The sequence below is a fragment of the Pipistrellus kuhlii genome, unplaced genomic scaffold (assembly GCF_014108245.1).
Source record: "Pipistrellus kuhlii isolate mPipKuh1 unplaced genomic scaffold, mPipKuh1.p scaffold_m20_p_2, whole genome shotgun sequence".
Lineage (NCBI taxonomy): Eukaryota > Metazoa > Chordata > Mammalia > Chiroptera > Vespertilionidae > Pipistrellus > Pipistrellus kuhlii.
Window position 1 is genome coordinate 121379800 of NW_023425515.1, and position 23046 is coordinate 121402845.

The 23046-nt window shown below is 39.7% G+C and overlaps 1 protein-coding gene across 1 annotated transcript in view; it reads left to right on the forward strand.

The window, feature by feature from the left end:
* The window catches only part of CAP2 (cyclase associated actin cytoskeleton regulatory protein 2), a 138448-nt gene that overhangs the window by 47743 nt on the left and 67659 nt on the right, over positions 1-23046 (forward strand). Inside the window, exon 4 of the mRNA XM_036446144.2 lies at positions 6684-6761. Within this exon, the coding sequence (XP_036302037.1) occupies positions 6684-6761 (78 nt within the window). The remainder of the gene's footprint in view (positions 1-6683; positions 6762-23046) is intronic.

Genomic DNA, 23046 nt, shown 5'->3' on the forward strand with positions numbered 1-23046 from the left:
GTTCAAAGAAAATGCACAGCCCTGGATCTCAACAACACTGTCCCTTTCCTCTCCACACACGTGCTCACAAGCAGATAGATGTGCATATTTACCCACAAAGGTCACTGAGTCCTGCACATGTGTGATGGACAAACTCAGCAAAAACTCTCAGTTATTTGTCATGACCGAAAATCCCTACGGTTGGCTTTTTCTTTCACAATGTTTTGAATAGCCTGAGTGAACCAAATTCTCCCTTTCAGAAGTTATCAGAACTCAGCAGGTTCAGTAAAATTGCTCCTAAATAGGATGCTGTCTGGTTGAGAGAACTCATGGAACTTTCCAGAAGCAGGAAGCAGATGGGTTAGAATATCTCACAGGTGAAATGAAAATCCTTTGAAACTCGGACCAATGAGGTTAAAAATGAATATGGTTTAGAGTTTGCTGATTATGCCCAGGGTTCCCGGGAGCAGGAAGAAGCACACAGCTAAATCCTCAGAAAGATCTGTCTACATGAGCAAATTGAGAGGGAGAGGTGAAGCAGATGTCTAGATATTCAGCCATTTTCTGCTCCAACCTCCACCTCTATTGTTGAGTGAGAGGCCATTGGGGAAAGAGACTAATTAATGAAATTGGCCATCTTCCCTAATCCAACCCACCAGAAAATTACTCTATTAGCAACATGCTAAATGTTGTTTCTAGGGAAAGTAAAAAAGGCTGATGATAGTGTTCATCTTCGGATAACTACAAAAATATTGTTAATGCTGCTTCCGAGCTGCAATTTTAACTACAGAAGTCAGGTGATCCCAAATTGCTGTTCCCATAGCAACTGTAATTCAGTCAGCTCTGCGAGGCTTTTCATAGATGAGGACAATACCTCCATATTATTGTTGCTGGGAGAAGTGCAGTTCTTTTATTTATGCCCACGCTATGGAAAGTTGTACTTAATAGCTTTCTTTTTGGAATTGTGGTTGTTAGAGACAACAACAGTCTCTTTGAACCACTGAAAACACACGTTTTGATTCATGGGTAAACATTCACGCAGCTCAGAGCTTCACATTTATAGGTCATAATGGCATCCAGGAAAATTCAAAACTCCTCTATTCCTTCCAATATAATCCCAGAAATCAGATACCAGGGCAAAGATAAGATGAGACAATGTATCCCAAAATGGACACCATACCCTCATTTAAACATTATTAGACTTAATCTGGTATACTGTTGATGATTGAATTTGTGATTTTAAAATAAATAGCTTACTTATTTTGGTTTGATTTCAACCATTTCTCAGTAGAAAAAAAATTACTGGATGAGAAATAATGAGAAAAGTTAGAAACAAAATTTCAGTAAATATTTTGGAAAATTTGTCAGATACCAAAATTGATAATGAAGTGGAATGACAAAAACTAGTCATTTCCCATTTAGCTAACATATTTACCCTTCAAGCCCAGAAAATTTTTTGATATTGATTGACACTGAGATGAAATTAATCTAACCTATTGATGCTATTCTAGTTGTGTTTTGAAATGTATCAAGCTAGCTCTTCCTTATCTCTCAGAGAAGTAAGCCATTATCCAAGAAGGGAGAGAAATAGAAACTGGCCCAAAACAGATGTCTTGTAAAGCTAACCAGGATGAGATTAAAGGTGAAATCAACAAGAATTAAAAGAATATAATTTTATTAATATACCACAGACAACTAAATCAGAATTTTTCTCTCCTGCAAAGGAGGGAGAAAAAGATTTTTTTTAAATGCACTGATAGTAACCAAATAAAAAAGCCATAATCTAAAGCAATACATTTTAGCCCTGACTGGTTTGGCTCAGTGGATAGAGCGTCAGCCTGCGGACTGAAATCCCAGGTTCAATTCTGGTCAAGGGCATGTACATTGGTTGCAGCCACATTCCCAGCAGGGGGTGTGCAGGAGGCAGCTGATGGATGTTTCTCTCTCATCGATATTTCTAACTCTCTATCCCTCTCCCTTCCTCTCTGTAAAAATTCAATAAAATATATTTTAAAAAATAAAGGAAAAAATAAAGCAATACATTTCAGTAACTGGTGGCCGAGCAGCCTTTGGTTCCTAACTCTGCCTCTATTTCCCTCCCCTTAAAAACATGCCCTAAAAATGAAGTCAAGAGATAAAAATATGAAACAAGAAATGGAAACCACAGGGCCGCTTCCCTATGCATATGTGAAGTCTTCCTGTCTGGGTTAGGAGTTGGAGTAATGATCCAAAATCTTCATCGGAATGGCCTGTTTCATGTAGGTGAAGTGAGTCCTGATTTAGAACATTTAACATATTCCCAGAAGAATGAGCTCCCAAATTCTCAAATAAAGACTGGACAGCTGAGCTCTCCCTTTCCCTATCCCCTATTCCATCAGGCCCTAATAGAGTAGCGAGCACAAGGCAATCAGCCTTTGAACTGTCTCTTGAAAGGGAAAATTAACTCACCTCCAATATGGTGGCAAAAGGCTCAAGGAGTCAGCACATGGAGCTACATGGTGTCAGAAAGTAACATAGCATGTGACAGACAGACAGACTAGCCTTCAAGGAAAACAAAACTTAAGAAACAGAAGCAGCTTCCTCACAAGATTTAATAAGAATATAACATATTCTTAGAATTTAGAGTATAAATGTATTTTTTAATATTTTTTATTGATTTCAGGGAGGAAAGAAGAGGGAGAGAGATATATAATATCAATGATGAGAGGGAATCATTGATCTGCTGCCTTCTGCATGCCCCACACTGGGAATCAAGCTCACAACACGGGCATTGTGCCCCGACCGGAAATGGAATTATGACCTCCTGGTTAATAGGTCGATGCTCAACCACTGAGCCATGCTGGCTGGGCTAAATGTATTTTTTCAAAAGCATAAAGCCAGGTTAGAAAACAAGAATAAAATTAAAAGAAAAATTGAAAGTCTAACAAATCAAGAACAAAAAACAACATTATTGTAAAAATCATATCTAAATAGAAATGTTAATGTGTATAAGAAACCATGTTGAAAATGTGGTTACTAACAATGGAGAAAAGTATACTTATAATCACAGTAAATACAGATGATAGACAAGGAAATTAAAGGCAGAGAAAGAAAATAAAAAATATGAAGACATTAAAATATTATAATAGGAGTCCTTGAATAGTTCTTCTAACAAATGAAATGGAAGAAAAATTGAAAAATATAAGGAAGTTCCCCAGAAATGAAGGGCCAAACCTATTCCAGGATATAGAATATAGAATGCTCAAAACTTAAACATCTCGTTTAAGCTATTAAACTCTAAGGAAAGAGAAATAAATCTTCAGATGTCAAACCAGAAAAAGCCAAGGTCCTACAAGGGAGAAAAAAATCAAGCTGGCTTCAGACTTTCCATTACCACGCTCAGTGCCAGGGTATCTGAAAGTGGAGAGAGAGCCTGAGATGTTACATCCAGCCAAGATGTTGTTAAATATAAAGAAACAGGCAGAGCTACTTAATTCTGAAGAACTAAAGCAACCTTGAAACTGTTTTGAAGAAAATACTTGATAATGAGAGTTCAGTCAATAAAAACATTCAAATAATTCAGAAATGGAGAAGTCATGGTAAAATAGCTGGTTGAGAACCATTAGGTATATTTAAATGTAGAACTAGTTCTAAACAACTCTGGGAATTAATATTGCAGGTAGAATATGAATGCTATCAATTGGTCTAAATGGAAACAACCACTTAAAAAATATGGACAATAGGGCACTACAGATAGAAGTGAGAAAGTACTTATGTTTTTATCTTTCCCAATTGATTTCCAATCAGTACTATCTAAAATTATATCATGTACTTTAAAATGCCACACATAATTATTCCAATCTCATATTATTTTATAATTTTTAACCTTAAAATGATCACTTATGGCATAATTATATAGTGCAGAAATTTTTTATTTGAAGTTTATCTTTCTCTTTCATTGCTACTATTCAGTTATAATTAAAAATTCATACTTTTTAAAGAGCACCTAGAGTATGGTTTCATTTTATCAAAATCTCTCTGTACATGTATCTTAAATATTCAGCTAATGTTAATAATGATTTTTTTTCTAGGTTGTGAGGTATTTTTTAAAACTTTAATTTTTCTAACCTTCAGCATTTAAAAACCTATTCTATATCATTATGCTTTGTGTTACTGAAAACAATTGTGCAAATTTTCTTAAAAACTAAAAAATATATTTTTTATTGTTTTGTGTTTTGTTTTTGTTTTTTACAGAGAGGAAGGGAAAGGGATAGAGATTTAGAAACATCGATGAGAGAGAAACATCAATCAGCTGCTCCTGCACAACCCCTATTGAGGATGTGCCCACAACCAAGGTACATGCCCTTGACCGGATTGAACCTGGGACCCTTCAATCCCCAGGCCAATGCTCTATCCACTGAGCCAAAATAGATTATCCAAGAGATGCAAATCAAAACGACAATGTGGCCGAAACTAGTTTGGCTCAGTGGATAGAGCATCAGCCTGCGGACTGGAGGGTCCCAGGTTCTATTCCAGTCAAGGGCATGTACATTGGTTGCGGGCACATCCCCAGTAGTGGGTGTGCAGGAGGCAGCTGATCGATGATTCTCTCTCATCAATGTTTCTAACTCTCTGTCCTTCTCTCTTCCTCTCTTAAAAATCAATAAAATAAACATTTTTTTAAAAAACAAAAACAAAAACCGACAATGTGGTACCATCTCATACCCTGTCAGAATGGCTATCATCAACAAATGACAAGTGCTGACGAGGATTCAGAGAAAAAGGAACCCTCGTACACTGCTGGTGGGAATGCAGACTAGTGCAGCCACTGTGGAGAACAGTATGGCATTTCCTCAAAAAAACTAAAAATGGAACTCCCATTTGATGCAATAATCCCACTTCTAGGGATATATCCCAAGAAACTAGAAACATCAATCAGAAAGGATATATGCATCCCTATGTTCATAGCAGCACAATTCACCATAGCTAAGATTTGGAAACAGCCTAAATGCCATTAGTAGATTAGAAAACTGTGGTACATCTACACAATGGAATACTACATTGCTGTAAGAAAGTAAGAATTATTACCATTTGCAGCAGCATGGATGGACCTGGAGAGCATTATGCCAAGTGAAATAAGCCAGTCAGAGAAAGATAAATACCACATGATCTCACTCACTTATGAAAAATAAAGAACATTATAACCTGATGAACAAAAAGATAGATACAGAGGCAGTAAAGCATCGAACAGACTGTCAAATTACAGCGGGAAGGCTGGGGAATGTTGTGGGGAGAGGGAGAAAGATCAACCAAAGGATTTGTAAGCATGCATATAAGCACACGGATGGACACAAAACACTGGGGTGAGGAGATGAGAGCATGAGACAGGATAGGGGAGGCTGGAGGAAGGTCAATGGGGAGAAAATGAGATTTATGTACTATTATATATAATACTTTAAACAATAAAAAAATAAAAAGTCAAAAAAGATAAAATAAAAAATAAATTTTTTAAATATGCCAAAAGTGATTAATTGTGGGGGATGTGAGTATTTGGAATTATTTTCTTCTTAGTACTTTTATGTAACTTTTTATATTTAAAAAATTAAAGAATTAATTCATTAAGAGTGTGTGGAGGGTGAGTATAGAGAATATGGTACTTTGTGTTTGAAAATTTTCCGATGCCCTCAACTCCTTTTTGAGGGGTTGAGTCCAGGTAGCACTGAAATCTCCTCTGGAACCATCTTAATGAATGACTGTGGAAGCCACCAGCTCTCAGTGAGCATATGTTTATGGGGGTAGCATACGGGACAGTTTTCTTTTCATCAGAAGGTAGGGAACAGATTTGGGCACACTATGAAAGAGGACAAGCAAAACACCCATTGAAAACACTTTGGGGTTCAAACATACTTTAACAGCTTTGTTGAGATATAGTAACTCACATATTATAGCATTCACTTTTTACATGTACAATTCAGTGGTTTGTAGTATACTCATCAAGTTGTGATATTACTATTGTCTAATCCCACAACTATCACCACTCCCAAAAGAAGCCCCATTCTCATTAGCAGTCACTCCCTGTCACCCCCCACTCCCCAGCCCCTGGCAACCACTCTGCAGATAGGCTTATTCTGGTCACATTATATGATTGGAATCACACAAATGCGGTCTTTTGTGACTGGCTTTATGCACTCAGCATAATGTTTTCAAGGTTTACCCATGCTGTAAATGCATGTGCTTCATTTCTTTTTTCTTTTTTTAAGAACATTTTATTATTTTCAGAAAGGAAAGAAGAGGGAGAGAGAAAAAAAAATCAGTGATGAGAATCATTACCAGCTGCCTCCTGCACGCCCCACACTGGGGACCGAGCCTGCAACCTGGGCAGGTGCCCTGACCAGGAATTGAACCATGACCTCCTGATTCATAGGTCAATTCTCAACCACTGAGCCATGCCGGGCAGCACTCCATTCTTTTTAATGCCAAGTAATATTCCATTGTATGGGTATATCACATTTCATTTATTCATTCATCAGTTGATGGACATTCTGACTGTTTCCACATCTGAGCTGTTATGAGTAATGCCATTATGAACCTTTATCTACGAGTTTTTGTGTGAGCATATTTTTTTATTTTCCTTGGGTGGATAGTAGGAATGGTATTTCTGGATCATATGGTAACCCTGCTTAGGAGCGCAAACATTTAAACTTTCTCTTCCTCTTTGTTCCCAGGCAGAAATGGTGCACAGCGCTTTCCAGGCCCAGCGGGCTTTCCTCCTGATGGCCTCTCAGCACCAACAACCCCCGGAGGTAAGAGTGCAGCCCTGTCACAGGGCTGCCTAGGAAATGGGCAGTGTGAGAAAAAAACAGGAAGCAACAGAACCAGTTGCTGTGAGTGACAACCTGAAAATGAGAGTTATAGCACATGGAGGTTCTGTCTCTAAGCCAGACCATGATATGGAACATTTCTTTTGTCTTCATAATCTTATTATGGCTAAATTCATACTGTAACAATTGACATCACCAGTTTAAAAGGTCAATTTATTTATTTATGCCGAAACCGGTTTGGATCCATGGATAGAGAGTCGGCTTGGGGACTGAAGGAACCCGGGTTCGATTCCAGTCAAAGGCATATACCTTGGTTGCGGGCATATCCCCAGTAGGGGGTGTGCAAGAAGCAGCTGATCGATGACTCTCATCGATGTTTCTAACTCTCTATCTCTCTCCCTTCCTCTCTGTACAAGATCAATAAAATATATATATATTTTTTTTAATTGAAAGAAAAGGTCAATTTATTTATGTCACCTGTATCTTGTTTTAATTTTGAATGAACAGTTTATTCTTTAATCTTTATTGTTGAAAATATTGCATATGTCCCCTTTTCCCCCATTGACCTCTTCCAACCCGCCCCCACCTCCCATCCCAGGCCTTCACCTATTGTCTGTGTCCATGGATTATCTATATTTGCATACAAGTTCATTGGTTGATCTCTTCCCTCCCACCCACCCTCTCCTATCCTATTCTTTTTACTATTCTTATAATAGTTTTAGAATCAAGAAAGTGTTTACTACTACTTTTTAGTTCATACTTTGTGCTGCTTTGTTATCAAAATGTGTTCACATCTATAATCATATATATATATATTCTATGTATGATTTGATTATCTTCTATTTCATAAGTACTATAGATAGGCTAAAAAGTATATCTATTACCAGCATTCTTTATTAAATAAGAAAAAATAATTGTTCTGCATCTGAATTTTGGTATATTCAATAGTCATTGAATACTCATTTTAACACAATATCTTAAATTTAAAAGCTCACTTTTAATTCTAAAACAAACTCCTGAAATTGAAAAAGTGAAGCTGAAAAAGGGAAACCCGGACTTTGTCTTTCAGAGAATGAAGCTCAGCTCCATAAAGGACCAACACTTAAGACCCTAGACCCTCCCTGGAACCGTGGTCCCCAGCCCTGCCTGTGCAGTGGCATCTCTATTTTTTAAATATCAGTGCCTAGTTCTCACTCCAAGAGGTTCTGATTTAATTGGTCAGAAAGTGGTCTTGGCCTTGAAACTTTGTAGCTAGAGCTACCAAAGGCTCACCTGGGTGGATAGATGGATCATTTCCCTTACAGGAAACGAGTTAGCACACGGCCTAGGCAGACAGCTTTGTAGGGATGGAAACATTGTGTTCCGCTGTGGATGCATTTTCTTCCTTGGCTTTCTCAGTCCCTGACTTCCCCCCTTTTGCAAAAGAGAACAGTGATACTAGGAAATCACAATGTGATGCATTCAAGAGACAGACTTAGCCGGGCCTTTCTGTGATTAAAGTGAGAGAAGTAACCTCAATGCATCATCAAGAGTCTCAGATGGCCTTTCAGCCTCAATTCCTGGTAGAAGTTAACATTTAACATGACCTTGGTTGAGCCTTGCAATTTCTTTCATGCTTAAATAAAAGATTATCTAAAGCAAAAAAAGAGTCTCAGATGGAAGGAAGAACCATGACTTACTTGGCCAGTGCCCCACTCAATCCCTTCTTCAAGCACACACGTGCGTGTGCGGGCGCACACATACACACACACACACACACACACACACACACACACGCACACGCACACACGCACACTTCTTCGTTGGCCTTGCAGCCTTGCACATAAAAGTCACTCATTAAGTATTAGGTGAAGAAATGAATGAATGTACTGGGAAGAGCCATGGTCAGGAGTAATGTGTATCTGAGTATGTGGCTGTGCAGATTCTTGGGTGTAATATCTTGGATATAGCACCTCACCCTTCTTCCTCCTCTGCATTCTTGATCAAAGGGGGAGGAATGCATCTGTTCCAGGGGACTGTTACCCAGGCAGTGCATGGGCTGGCAGTGTTCCAGCACTTATTACAGTGCTCTGAGCATAATAAACCCCAGCAGTATCAGGTAGGTGAAAAGCAAAGCAATGTCTTGTTGCCCATCCCCCCTTTCATTCCCTCCATCTTTACCCAGAGGACTGTTCTAGTACTTCCACTCAGTGCAAGAGTCGATTTGGGAAGTTACCATCACAATGGAGAGAACAGTCCATGGCCAGGCCTTTATTTTCCCCAGGTACATTCTAAAAGATACATCATAAAGAAGATTATCATAAAGCAAGTTATAGTTTCTTATATGAACAATATTGTAATTGGCCATGTCATCCCCTCCTCCTTCCTTTTTTCAGGAGAATATTAACTCCTGTAATTTCAGTTCTTGCTGACATAGGCAGTGGTTCCCAAACTTCAGCACACCTGAGACTTACCTGCAGCGTTGCTAAGTTGCAGGTTTCTGGGCTCTGCTTACAGGATTTTCAGTTCATTAGGACCTGGCTGTGGCCTGAGAATCTGCATCTTGGAAGTTCCCACCTGATGGTGATGCTGCTGGTCCAGGGACCACATTTTCAGAACCTGTGGCTCTCGCAGTTATGCCTGTAGCTCAAATTTATTTCAGGAGTTTGCAACTGTCATGCCCAGCTACCTCTTGAGCATTGCTTCTCAGGCTCTCATCTTCACTTAATCACCTGCAGATCTTGCTAAAGTTCAGGGTCTGGATCAGCAGGTCCCTGGTGAGGCCCAAGAATCTGTGGTTCTGACCAGGTGATGCTGCTGCACTGTGGGCAGCAAGAATATGGGTGTTAGTACCTAATATCTCCAGAAGCACAAAATCCCTCTGTAGTCAAATATCAAACCTATGTTATTTTCTCCAAACATGTCTACATCAAAGCAAGATATGCTATGCTGCAATAACACACACCTTCAAAATCTTAGTGAGATTTATTTCTTGCTCACATTTCATGCCTATACAAGGTGACTTGCTTTCTAGAGGATGAGTTATTAAATAATTACTCATATAATTATTTACTTAAAGTTGTAATAAGGTTCTGAAATAAAATGAATCTTTAATAGGAGTTTCAAGCATTGGAAAGGGAAGATATTTTTAAGGCAGGAGGACCTCCTAGGGGTACCTCCAACTCTGCTGATGGAGGCGACCTTTAACTCTGCAAAAGCATGAGACAAGGCCAAACTAACATTAGTGGTCAGTTTTGGTCTGAGGGTTGTATAAGCTGATGCCCAAAACTGAGGTTGTACACCCTGGCCAGCTGGAAGCTAGCAACCTCCTGGGACACAGGAGAGAACTGATAAAATACTGGAACCCACAACAATGCAAGCTCACAGTTAATCAGTGGACAAATATTCATCAAGTGCTTAATAAGCACTGTAAAAGCAAACACCTATGAGATGGGGCAGGGCTTGAGGATAGGCATATATTAAATATTAGCTGGGAAAAGCCCTTAGGAACCATCTCTCACAACATTCTCAATCTAAAGATGAGCTAGGAGATCTTCAGAGAGAGAGAGAAGTTGGTTAACTCCTTAGTTCCAAAGCTGACAAAATGCTCCAGGATAACTCTGATTCCCAGAAATCTTAGCCAACACACTCCACCACTGCACAGCTGTGTGCGGTACTCTACATTGCTGCTTTAAGCCAGAGTGCCAGCCTTCAAAGAGGTTAAATTTAGTAGAAGGTGACCAGCAAAAAAGAAAAGTTTTTTATATCTACCTTACTAATAAAAGCCTAGGTGGTCTTCATGCCTTCACAGAATGGATGCATGCACAGCAGAGGAAGGGTTCCCACTCAACACAGTAGCTGCCCCCTGTAGTCAGTGCACTCCCAGAGGGGGAGCCCCACTCAACTACAAGCTGGGATGATGGCTGATGAGCACAGCAGCCCACCTCCGCGGCAGCACTGAGAATTTCCTACAGTCAGACATCCCCCAAGGGCTCCCAGAAAAGGTGCAAGTTGGGCTGAGGGCAGTGGTCGGCAAACTCATTAGTCACAGAGCCAGATATCAACAGTACAATGATTGAAATTTCTTTTTGAGAGCCACATTTTTTAAACTTAAACTTCTTCTAACACCACTTCTTCAAAATAGACTCACCCAGGCCATGGTAGTTTGTGGAAGAGCCACACTCAAGAGGCCAAAGAGCTTCATGTGGCTCGAGAGCTGCAGTTTGCCAACCATGGCGCTGAGGGGACCCCACCTCACCCAGTGCACAAATGTTGTGTACCAGGCCTCATGTCAATTATAAGCAAACTGCCAATCAAGTGAGGTAGACCATTCATGCTACCAAAATTCAGGGAGGTAGGGATCTTATAGACAAAGGATCAACAAAAGCATTGTAGAGGAAATAAAATGACAGTGCAGGAGCAATAATACAGCTCCTTCGATGTAACATTAATATTATGGTAATATTCATAAAGTGGTGGATTTATTTAACACAAACCCAAAAACCTATTTCCTGGGTTAAATATGATGGGGGAAACCCCACAGTGTGCTCAGGAAAAAAAAAAAAAAAAAAACATGTTAAACATTATTATACCCATGTTTTCAAAAACTTACTTGACCACAGAGGCTTCTTGTAGAAGGACATCTATTATACTTCAGTTCTGCAGAAGCTGGTGCACCAGTTTGGAAAACGCAGAGTTGCACTTTTTTTTTTTTTAAGTTGCTTTAAATATTTGATGGTTGTCACTTTGAGTGAATTCTAACTTTTAGGGGAGATTCTGTGGAAGGCAGAATTTGAAGATGGACCCCAAGATTCCCACCACCTAATTTATAATCCCTCAGCTTGAATGTGGATGGAACCTGTGAGTTCATAGAATACCACTCAAAAGAGTAGGCTATGAGGAGGGTGATATATATGTTGTGACATATAAGACTGTCAAAGTGGCTGGAGACCAATTCTTCTGCTGTCCTTGAAGATAAGAGCTGCCATGTAGGGAGAAGACAGCTTCCAGAAGTTCAGAGAGACGCTCTGCCAACAGCCAGCAGTAAAACAGGGGTCTCAGTCATACAACTACAAATAACCAAATTCTGCCAACAACTACAGAGCCTCAAAGGGGACCTCAAGCTCCAAATGGGAATACAGGCCCGCCGACACCTCGATTAGCCCTGTGAGACCCTGAGCAGAGACCTTAGCTTTATTCTGCCCAGATTTCTGACTTATAGAAACTGTGATGATAATGGATATTATTTTTAAGTCTTTAGGTTTGTGGTAATTTGTTGTGCAGGAATAGAAAACGACCGTATTTTCCAGCCTATAAGACGACTTTTGAAACGAAAAAAAAGCCTGCTCAGATTGGCCAGAGTCAGAGAGCCAGTCTATTAAAAAAAGAACTGGTGTTGCCTCGGAAGTGGGGGGTAGTCTTATACGGCGAATATAGGCCTAAACCTATGTTTTAACTAAAATTAGGGGGTCGTCTTATTCGCCAGAAAATACGGTAATACAGATTACCTTGAGTCCCTTCTTACAAGACTCTAAGAGAACTATTGTTTTGTTTTGTTTTGTTTTTTTAATAAGGCCATGAGCCACAGACCAAAATGTGAAGCCACCCTGTCATTTGCTTTCTCTTCCCTGCCCATCAAAGTTCTCCCACCCTCTCCTTCAGTTTATCCTGAGAGAAGCAGGAGAAGAGGTTTGTCTGCAGGCTTGATTGACAGTGATGGCATCCAACTTCAAATTTTCTTTCTCATTTTGAGCTAAGAAACACATTTTTATATTCTGTAATACTAGAGGCCGGGTGCACGACATTCGTGCACTGGGGCAAGGGGGGGGTCACTCAACCCTGCCTGCGCCCTCCCAGGGATTGGGCCTAAGCTGGCAGTCAGACATCCCTCTGGCAGTTTGGGGCTCTCACAGTCCAGGACCCCTCGCCTTACCCCCCACCTGCAGTTCAGTTGATTTGCATATTAGCTTTTTATTATATAGGTTAAGGGCTTTTGAATTTTTAAACCATCATTCATAGAAAATATATATATTTTATTTCACCACCCAGTTATACAACAGTCCCCCTTACCAAGTGCACTGCATTCTGATATTTTTCTTCTAGTCCATTCTATTGCTCTCTCTTCTTTTCTTCCTTTTATAGGGCTGATCATGATCACTGAGTGGATTTCATGATGTGCTAAAGGGTCTTGACACTTTGCATTTTGAAAGCGCCCTCTCATTGATATATTACAATGCTTGTGACATACAACAGGTTATAAAACATGTGTAGAATATCTCATGCTTGTCCTCTCTCCCCTTGTTGTAATTTATAGAAATGACCTGTGGGCAAAAGAATGGCCTAGTCCTTTCCTTCAGTATTGTGACAGTTGATGAAACGTGTTTCTTCCCAGCAGATGGGGAAGGATTCCCATATGGAAAATGATTAATAAAACCCCATTCTGCCGAAACCGGTTTGGCTCAGTGGTAGAGCGTCGGTCTGCGGACTGAAACGTCCCGGGTTCACTTCCGGTCAAGGGCATGAACCTTGGTTGCGGGCACATCCCCGGTAGGGGGTATGCAAGAGGCAACTGGTTGATGTTTCTCTCTCATCGACGTTTCTAGCTCTCTATCTCTCTCCCTTCCTCTCTGTAAAAAATCAATAAAATATATTTTTAATAAATAAATAAATAAATAAATAAATAAATAAATAAAACCCCATTCTGTAGGTGCATAAAATTTCAAGGGACACTGACACATCCAACTATTCTTTTGCTTTTACAGTAGGTGGGTGTAAAGGGAATATGCTACTTCCATTTTATACTCATGAAGGTGAAGTTCAGTAACACATTAATGATCTGGCCCTGGGATTCAGACCAGGGTCTGTTCCTTTACTCACCATCCAAAGTCCTCTTCATAGATTCTACACATAATAAGAGCCATACTTTGACCTATAAGTAGTTACTTATAGACCTGTAGGTCAAAATAAAGCTGTAGAAAGCGTTTGGTTGAATAGAGAGCGCTGAAAGAAGTGTTTATTTAGCACAGACATTTCACATTACCTGGGAGAGATGTGAAACATGATCGTTAATCATCTCCACCATGAGTGACCCCAAACTCTGCCTGTGCTGAAAATGGAGCCTCCAGTAGACCAGTGCCCCAGGTGGGCACCACCCAAAGAAGGCTATCACCGGGGTTTCTGGATGGTCACCCACTGAGACCCACCTCCTCGGGCCCCGGCTAAGTTGCAGACAAATAGGAAGTGTTGCTGGGCTGGGGAACTGTTGTAACTACCACAAGCATTCTCCTTCCCTCCTAAGCACACTTCCCATATTTTCTCCAACATTTCTTATCCTGCTAAGTACTGACAATGAAATGGTGTGTGTGTTTGTGTGTGTGTGTGTGTGTGTGTGTGTGTGTGTGTGTGTGTGTGTCTGTGTGTGTCTGTGTGTTATTAATGCTTACTGGTACACAGAGAAAAAAATAACCCTAAGTTTCCAACTTCAGAGAAGATAATTTATGGTCACTGACTGCCCTGTGGATTTTATTCCATTGAAAAGATTAAGAGACTGAGGTTTTTATTCCTCCAGAAGTGAGAGGTGAGTTTCTTCTAGCCTCCCTCTCCCTTTCTGTCTTTATTTGGACTTGCATTTTAAAAGGAAATAGTGCCTTCTTGTGTGCAGACAAGGAATCTAATACTAATACTTGGTCCTTTCACTTGTATACTCGGAAAATTTGCACAGAGAACTTCCTTCTGCTCACCCCTCCAACTCTGAGAGACTATGCCTGCCCAGCACTCACTCCAGAAGAATTTTTAAATTCATGGAGCAGTAATCTAATTTGCAAATGATTTGTTACTCTTAAACTAAGCAAGAAAGCCTGGCAGGGGTCACTTTAAGATTTCTACTAATTATTCAGGCATCAATAGATCCAGATTACTGTTTACTAGTGGGCATAAATGTGTTTGAGATTTTTATAAGATTTAATAATTTGTGGGGGTCGTCAGGGGTAGAAACTTTGGACTTGGGCCTATCTGGATTAGAACCACAGACCTTCTCATTAGAACAAAAAACGAGTTCACCTGTGTCTCCTATTTTAAAGTCTTTTTCAGGGTGACTTGTGGCAATTTAATTTGGTAAAAATCCACAGTACATTTCCACTGAACCATTTTAACTGAATCCACTTGCCAAGTTTCCTACTTAGGGGGAGGCAGTTAAACTCTAAGCCTGTGTTTCCTTATCTTTAAAATGGGGATAATAGTTTTTACCTCGTAAAGTTACAGTGAGGATTGAAAAAGAACAGCAGAAAGCATCAGGGAACTGAGGAGAGTTCAGTGTTAGCCAAGGTAGTCCAACTGCTTTAGGAAAAAGTCTTCAATTCTCAGAGATTTGGCCAACTAGACTTTTTTCCTTGCTCTCACAAAGTCTGCTCTATGATTTAGGCTGACAGTGTTCTACATGGCCATTCAGGGATGCAGGCTTCTTCCATCCGGCAGCTCCCACCTCCTCTAGATCGTCAGCCATTGAACTGGGAAAGAGAACGCAGGATGGTTCCTGCGAAGTTTTATGGGCCAGGCCTGGAAGTGGCATGTGTGCCCTCCACCTTCATTCAGGCTCATGGCCATTCCTAGCCACAAAGGAGGCTGAGGAACTTAACCAATCCATGTGCCTGGGATGAAGAAGTCATAGATTTGGTGAGCGTCTAGCCAATCTGCCAGAGCAGGTAACTTGGTTTGGCTAACGTAAGGTCTATTTTAGTGGAAATAGATTGTCTTTCTTGAACACTCATGTGGATTTTTTCAGGTTACTAGCCCAATAGCCATCCAGAGAAAGACAGGAAAACTTGCTTGCAAATCTAACAGCTGAATTTGTTTCTATTGCATTTGGATATATATAGAGAAATACAGATATAGATTCATGTATACAAACATCTTAAACTTTCTCTTAGTTAGAGTGTGTTCATCCTTTGTTCCTCTTTAATGCTTTACCATCAAGTGTCAAATTATTGTCTAACAGAATGGTCACGTGACTTTGATCTCAGCGCATATCTTGGTTAAATTAGTTGGTGCTTGTGACAGGTCTGGAAATTGTAAGGAAAGGCAAATGAATGAACAAAGCCAGAATCCCAAGCGTTCCTTACATCTATGCCCAGAAAATGTCACCACATTGCTCAGTAAGGGCTGCTGAATCTTCATGAAAGGTTTGGCCATAATTAGTCCTAAGTTCTGTTGTTAGGGTCTATGTTGCAGGTAACATAATGGAAAGAAGTAATTCTGGCCCTAAATGCCTACTTTCAAATATTGTTATGACACTTTTTTTCTTAATACAAAAACATCAGGAAAATATTCTGTTGAGTAAGTGGTATTAATTATATGTGCCAAGCAAATATTTTTAATCTTGAAAATAGAAAAGAAAAAGTGTAAGAGAAATAAAAGGTAAAAAAATAATAATAATGTTTATCCTTTGTATTATACTGTTATCTTTTCCTCAAATACAGATATTTCCCAGTGGTCTGTGTTGACAGTTTCAGGAAGAAGTAGCACTTTTAAATCTAACCGGTGGCTCACTTTATGGCCTTTTCTAGATTAACTTTTTAGTCTCACTTCATATTACTGAATAGATTGGAGATTTTTATAAGATTTAATAATTTGTGGGGGTCGTCACTGCCAACTCAAAAGCACCCAAAGGCAATGCTTTTAATTTCTAGAGAAGAGTATAGTCTTAAACCCAACTAAAATATCTGCTCAAGCAGGTAAAAGCTGCTTGCTGACTGACGCCTCCAGGATTCCTATATGGTCACCAGCAGCTGTCTGCGCATCTCGTGTTGTAGGTGGAGAAATGATACTAAAAGAGGCCTTTGCACAGCGAGAAAAGCACCTCAGTAGTTACACCCTGGCTGCAGGTTCAGGAAGAAGGAAGCACCAGGCAAGGCGGGGGGGGGGGGGGGGGGGGGGGGGGGGGGGGGGGGGGGGCCGTTGGGGGGGGAGAATCACCAGTGTCTGCTGGAGCTGACAGTCTGAAGCTACCCAGTCAGTGCTGAATCCCAACAGGAAAGCTAATCATTGGTTTATCAGGGTGCAGAGAGGAGGATAATCAGAAAGGAGGGTAATTCTGTCATTCTTCTGCCCAGACTGTTTGCTTTAGCAACAATAAAGCTGTGAATGGCCCTGTGAGCTGTGACCCTGGTTAGTGTGGAGGCAGGAAGGATTTGCTAAGATCCTGTCCTGTTGGACATCACTCATGGTGACTTTTTTTTTTTTTTAATCTGATAAGGCACATTAGCTCATCTGTCTTTGTGGAAGACATGAGTTAGATAATGAATGGCAGTCCAAAGGAAGTGAGGTGGTTATCACACACAGGGGATTTGGGGATTATCTGAGGGTAAAGGTCGGTAAGGAAGGATAATATCTTTTGTTTTATCAACTATTTCATACAAAGTTTGTTACAGTTCCAGACTGCCTCGATGGCAGTTTCTTCTTAAAGGCTGGAACTATGTACGTGGCTAGGGAATTTTTCATTCTCTGTTTAGTCAAACGTTGGGATCACTTTGTGTTTTTAATACAATAATTATCAACTATTTCTCATTCTCCACCGTGAAGCTAAATGTTTGCTTGCTAGCCACCATTAATCTAAACACACACACACACACACACACACACACAAACTGGAAGTGTTGCAAGTTTTTCTCTTACGGCCTGAATCAAAAATTAATTTTAAAATAGGTCATTCATTAAGTCGTTCAACAAATCTTTTTTAAAACTAAACATACTTTGGCCTTTGATGTGGATTTGCTACTTGTGCATTGTTCCAGCAGCCTTAATTTAGGTCCTCTCTGCAGGACATAGCTCCTATCATCTGTTCAAAGTTGTATATGCGAAAATAGCAGTCGGAGAGAAGGTAATTCCAGCTGGCATTCCAGTCTGGGTGCGCTGTCATAAATTACTTAGCAGAGGGCATGGTCCATTACTTTTTATGGTCATGTTCTATATTTGTATGTGCCGGGGGATGGATGGGTCACATGACAAAACCATCATTTGATATTAGTGTTTATGTGCTCCAACTAGTGAGGGCAAGATTCAAGCTTCACTGTGCAGTACTTTTAATTTGTATCCTTAGCTCTTAATTAAAAATGCAGACATTTCCCTGAGTCACTAACATTACAAATAATCTGGAATAAATTGTACGTAATTGTTTTAAGGAGAAGACAAACTACTATATGTCCCTAAATTGAAATGCACTGTGCCTTCCAAAGATTTTAAAGCATAAATTTTGAACAGGAACAAGCTAACTTCGCCAGGTTAATAAAAACCCAAATTCACCATTTGACATTTCGTAGCTCCTCTCCTAACTTGAATAAAGGGGCCTCTTGCTAATGGCAGTTTATTTTAAAGGAGATAATCGAGAGAAGAAAACACACACCAGCTTCTTGCCCTCTGTTCTTCACATCATTCCCCTACCCCCTTCCAGGTTTCTAAGTGGCAAACACCTACAGAATGTACTTACATGATGATTACTTCTTTTTATAAACTAGACAGGGGGAAAATGTCTTGTCAGGTTTTGGTGCATTCACTGCTGGGAGGACTAGTACCTCCATTTCTGGAGTCGCTTCTTAGATAAATTTGCCTGTGAGTAGCTGCTTCCGACCTTTGTTAGGCCCTTATGTACTCCAGCTCTTTTTAATTGCTCAGCTCCATTAATTTATTTTTCGGGGTATTTTTTTTAACCAAATGTTTATTGGATGCTTACTGTGTAGTATTCATAGCATTTGGCACTCCTACATCTTTTATCTCAATTGTATCAGAACCTGTGTTGGGGAAATGGGGTCTGGGTGATGTTATTTGTCACAGTTCATGTTTTCCTGTGCTTGGCACTTATCTTAACTGTTACCACCCTCATGTCTCCACCATAATCACCCTTCCTAACTTTTATTCGATTAAGGAACCGATTGACCATGCCTTCTGATAGTCTCTTTATAGCTCTGAACTTTATCAGTCTATATAATAGTTTCTGTCAAGACAGAAGTAACTTGGTTTTGTGTTATTTTAGAAACATTTCACTGTTATTTCTGCGCATATTTTCCACCCCCTTGACAAGGTCCTAAGAGTTTCAGAGATCTTTATACTAGGTGTGTCTTTGGTGTTCTTAACTATATTTTATCTGATGTCAAATTTGATGAGAAGAGAGGCTTAGGCTCCTGATCACTTTTGGTTTGTTTGATAAATGAAAGCTGTGTTAATAGGTAAGGGCACAAGAAGGGAACAGAGTGAAATGACATTTTTGTTTAGTGATACTATTAACTTTTGCCAAAATAAATAAATAGAACTCAGCCCTGGCCCGTGTGGCTCAGTTAGCTGAGCATAGTTCCGAGCACCAAGAGGTCACTGGTTCAATTCCTGGTCAAGGTGCATCCCTGGATTTTGGGCTCAATCCCCAATAGGGGACATGCAGGGGGCAGCTAATCCTATTTCTCTCATCAGTATTTCTCTTCTTCTTCTTTCTCCCTCTCCAAAATCAATAGAAACATTCATTTTTTTAAAAAAAGAAAATAGAACTCAACATTTGGAGCAATATTTGATAGAGAATGAGATATCAAATGTAAGTGATGGGTCAGCCACATAGAATAAGTCTTGAAAAATATTAAGAATACCTCATGGGAATTTGGCAAAGGAAGATTAGGGAAAGAACAAGTGAGAGGGTGTTAGTAAGGCATTTCATTTCAAAGATACCATTTCTCGTAGGCACTCCTTTACAAAATGAGTGCCTTTGAGGCTACCCCAGAACGGCTCATTTCTGGGTGTGCAGAGCTAACCATGAGAAATGGTCACAACCAGATTTGGGTGACAGATGTAGCTCAAGCCTTCAATGGTTAGAGAATATAGGTTCTGGGAAGAGTGTGATGATTAAATTCACAGGCGCTGTGGAGATCCAGCTGGCCTGATATTTAAGCTCTGTTGGAAAATGTTCTAATTAGACGGGTTTTTCCCTGTGTGGGGTTTCCATGTAAATTGTGAAAAACAGTACTTTCTTGCGGCTGTAGGATTGTTGTGAGTGCCCAGTGTCAGCCCTCTGGAACCAGCAGGCCCGCAGTTAGAGCCACAGAAACTGCAGAACTCTAGGCCCTGGCCCATCTCCTACAGATGCATTCTTTATATGGAATAATGGGCAGCACGACACACAAGTTGGATTTAAATGATTCAAACAACAGCAATCTCATAATTTTCTTTGACTGAATATCCTATAGTTGAATGTGTACAGGATTCCTCTTAGAAAGTCACAAATTGGATTATATTTTCCCCAAGAAACATGGATATAATTTGAAACTTCTTATTTTACCAAACTTGACAACAAATAAAGCCCAGACAGAGCAAACTACACATATGATACAACTAAAATATTATAATGATCTAAAATTAGAAAATGTGGCTGTAAGTCCTGCATAGTTGTTGTAAATATACTGTTCGCTTTAATTATGAGTCTCTAATGAATTCTAACTGCTTACACAACTCATAAAAAGCCTGTATCATCGGCCAGTGTAGCTCAGTGGTTGAGTGTCACCCTATGAACCCAGAGGTCAAGGTTTGATTCCCAGTCAGGGTATATACCTGGGTTGTGAGCTCAGTTCCCATTCAGGGGAGGAGAGGGATGTGCAGCAGGCAGCCGACCAATGATTCTCTCATCACTTATGTGCCTGTTTCTCTTTCCCTCTCCCTTCCTCTCTAAAATCAATAAAAATATATTTTTAAAGAGCCTATATCATAACTTAGCTTTCTGAAACTGATGATGGCTATAGTAGATATTCATCAGTAATGATTTTACTTGACTTTTCAGGGTTTGAAAAGTCTTTTTGTAGAGATGAACTGGATGATCCATATTTTTTGTCATTTTTTATTTAATATGTAAGACAGGACACTTATTCATGTTGAGGTAAAATACACCAATGACCCACAAGATAAGATAGAATTTCTACGAAAACACCAAACCTCAGCCCTCAAATCAGTGTATAGGATGCACCATACACAGGACATTCAAAACTCTTCTACTCTCACAGCTTTTCTTTTTATATCAACTAAAATGACATTCTCTGATAACTGATTTTTAGTTAAATTTATTGGGGTAACACTAGTTAATAACATTAGGTATGTTTTGGTGTACTGTTTTTATAATACATCATCTGCATATTCCATTGTGTGCTCACACTACCAAGGTCTAGTCTCCTTCCATCACCATGTATGTATTTGACTCCCTTTACCCTCTTCGGCCTCCCCCACCCCCCTGTCTTTAAAATACTTTCTGTAGGAAAATAAGAACTCTTGCCTTTTCTTTTCCTCTCTTGACAGCCTTTCTCTGGCCTGGATAGAGACATTTTTAATCATACTGTAGTTCTCTAATAGTGTACTTGAGATTGAATTATTCTTTACTAACAGCAACCAAAGAACTACAGCACTCAGAGACCTTCCTAAGGATGCATTTGGGATGGTTCTTGGGCCCCGGTCTTCTCATTCAACTTTTCCTTCCATTTCCCAGGACTTAAAGGGGAAAAGGAGTCAGGGAAGAATGACAGGAGGAATGTGAGGAAAGAGGCAGAGAAGGAAAATCATGTCCCTGTGGTCTGTCAGCTGGAAGGGAGAGAGGCAGTTCTGGGCCGAGCACGTGGCTCTGCACCTGAGAACTTCTTACCACATGACTTCTCTGTGCTAAAAAGAAGTCCAGTTTCATTTGCTCTTCCTTTCTTCTTTGTGTCTTTGTCCATCATTTGTAGCCCCCGAAGCAGGAAAAGTAAGGTGTATGTATTAGTTCATCAGAAAGCAGAAATGAGGGAATAGAGCCATGACATAACATACAGGACTGCCTGTGCTGTTATCACATCTCATCAGAACACATTAATTTCCTTGTATTCATTTGTAAAATCTTTATTTTCTGTCAGGTTACCCTAAACTTAGTTGTTTTCCTTATATTAATGGACTCTTTATGCTCTTATGTTGTCCCTGGCACCAAAGCAATTTGATTGTTGACTTAGATAGTGAGTCATCACGTGAATCACTACCAGTAAGCACCAAGGAGGAATTCATATGGTAGAATGTGATTACTCAGTACTGCCAAGCAATGAAAGCCTAGCCCTGTGGCCAGTGCCCACAGTAGGTGCCCCACAGAATGAATAAACCTTCGTAAACCAACTGGATCCCAGATAGTCAGGATGACTAAGATCTTCTCCCAAGATGACTTATTACATGAGTCTCTGGGAACCTCCTCTTGTCTTTGTGTTTGTGGAAAGTCAACCCCAATCACTTTCTACAGTAAGCCTCTCAGGAGTCTGGAAGTGGAGAGTCTCCTCCACGCTAACGGGTGCACGTTCTCTAGCACAGGGAGATTCTCACTCAGCACAGCTGTCGGGAAACGCCCCAGCATAATTTCCTCCCGGCCTATGGACTGCTGTGAACACATGTTTATTAAATGTGACTTTGTCTCCCTAATGTGATAAATTTGGGGAAGAGATCTGTTTTTAATGGAAAATGTATTTTTTTAATTCTGTCAGGTTGTTTCATATATCTGTTAGCTTGTTTGTTGTTGTTTTTTCATTATTGCAATTTTCTATTTTGCCTCTATTCTTTGTTCAGGTAGGTCCTGAATAGAGTTATGCAATTACTAATTTTATTTCTTCTTGCATTTTCCTCACTTTCCTTTTATAAGTACTTACTATTTTAGATAGGTGGTGTCTATTACAATTCTCATTGTTTTTTATTCAGAATTTTTTTTTTAATCTGATGACATTATATGTATCCCATTTGTGTGACTTCCCTCCTACTTTCTCTTTCTACTGGCTCCTTCTGCTTAGTCTACAAACCAAATCAGGTTCCCCTTGCCTTAAGAAATAAAAATAAAAACAAGCTTTCTTGACCACCTAAGTTATCTCTTCCCTTCCCTTCACTTCCAAACTTTTTAAGAACATTCTGTCCTCTTGATTTTGTGTCATCATTTTCCTGTCACTCTTCAGTATTCTGTCATCTGCCTTCTCTTCTTATCATTTTACCAAAAAAAAATAAATACTTTTTTGGTATCTTAGTATATTTCTAATTGTCCTCATTCCATTCAAGCTCCTTAAAGAATTTTTATCACTAACCAACACTGTCCTCAAAGTTTTTCCTTACCTTGGTAATGAAACTCTATTCTTTCTATTTTATTTCTTTTCTTTTTCTGACTTCTTTTCCTTTCTATATCCCTGAAGTACATATATTTCTTTAAATTTTATTCTTATATCATTAGAAGAGTAGTTTTTTGAACTTTGCTGTCCCTAGCTAATTTCATCAAATTACA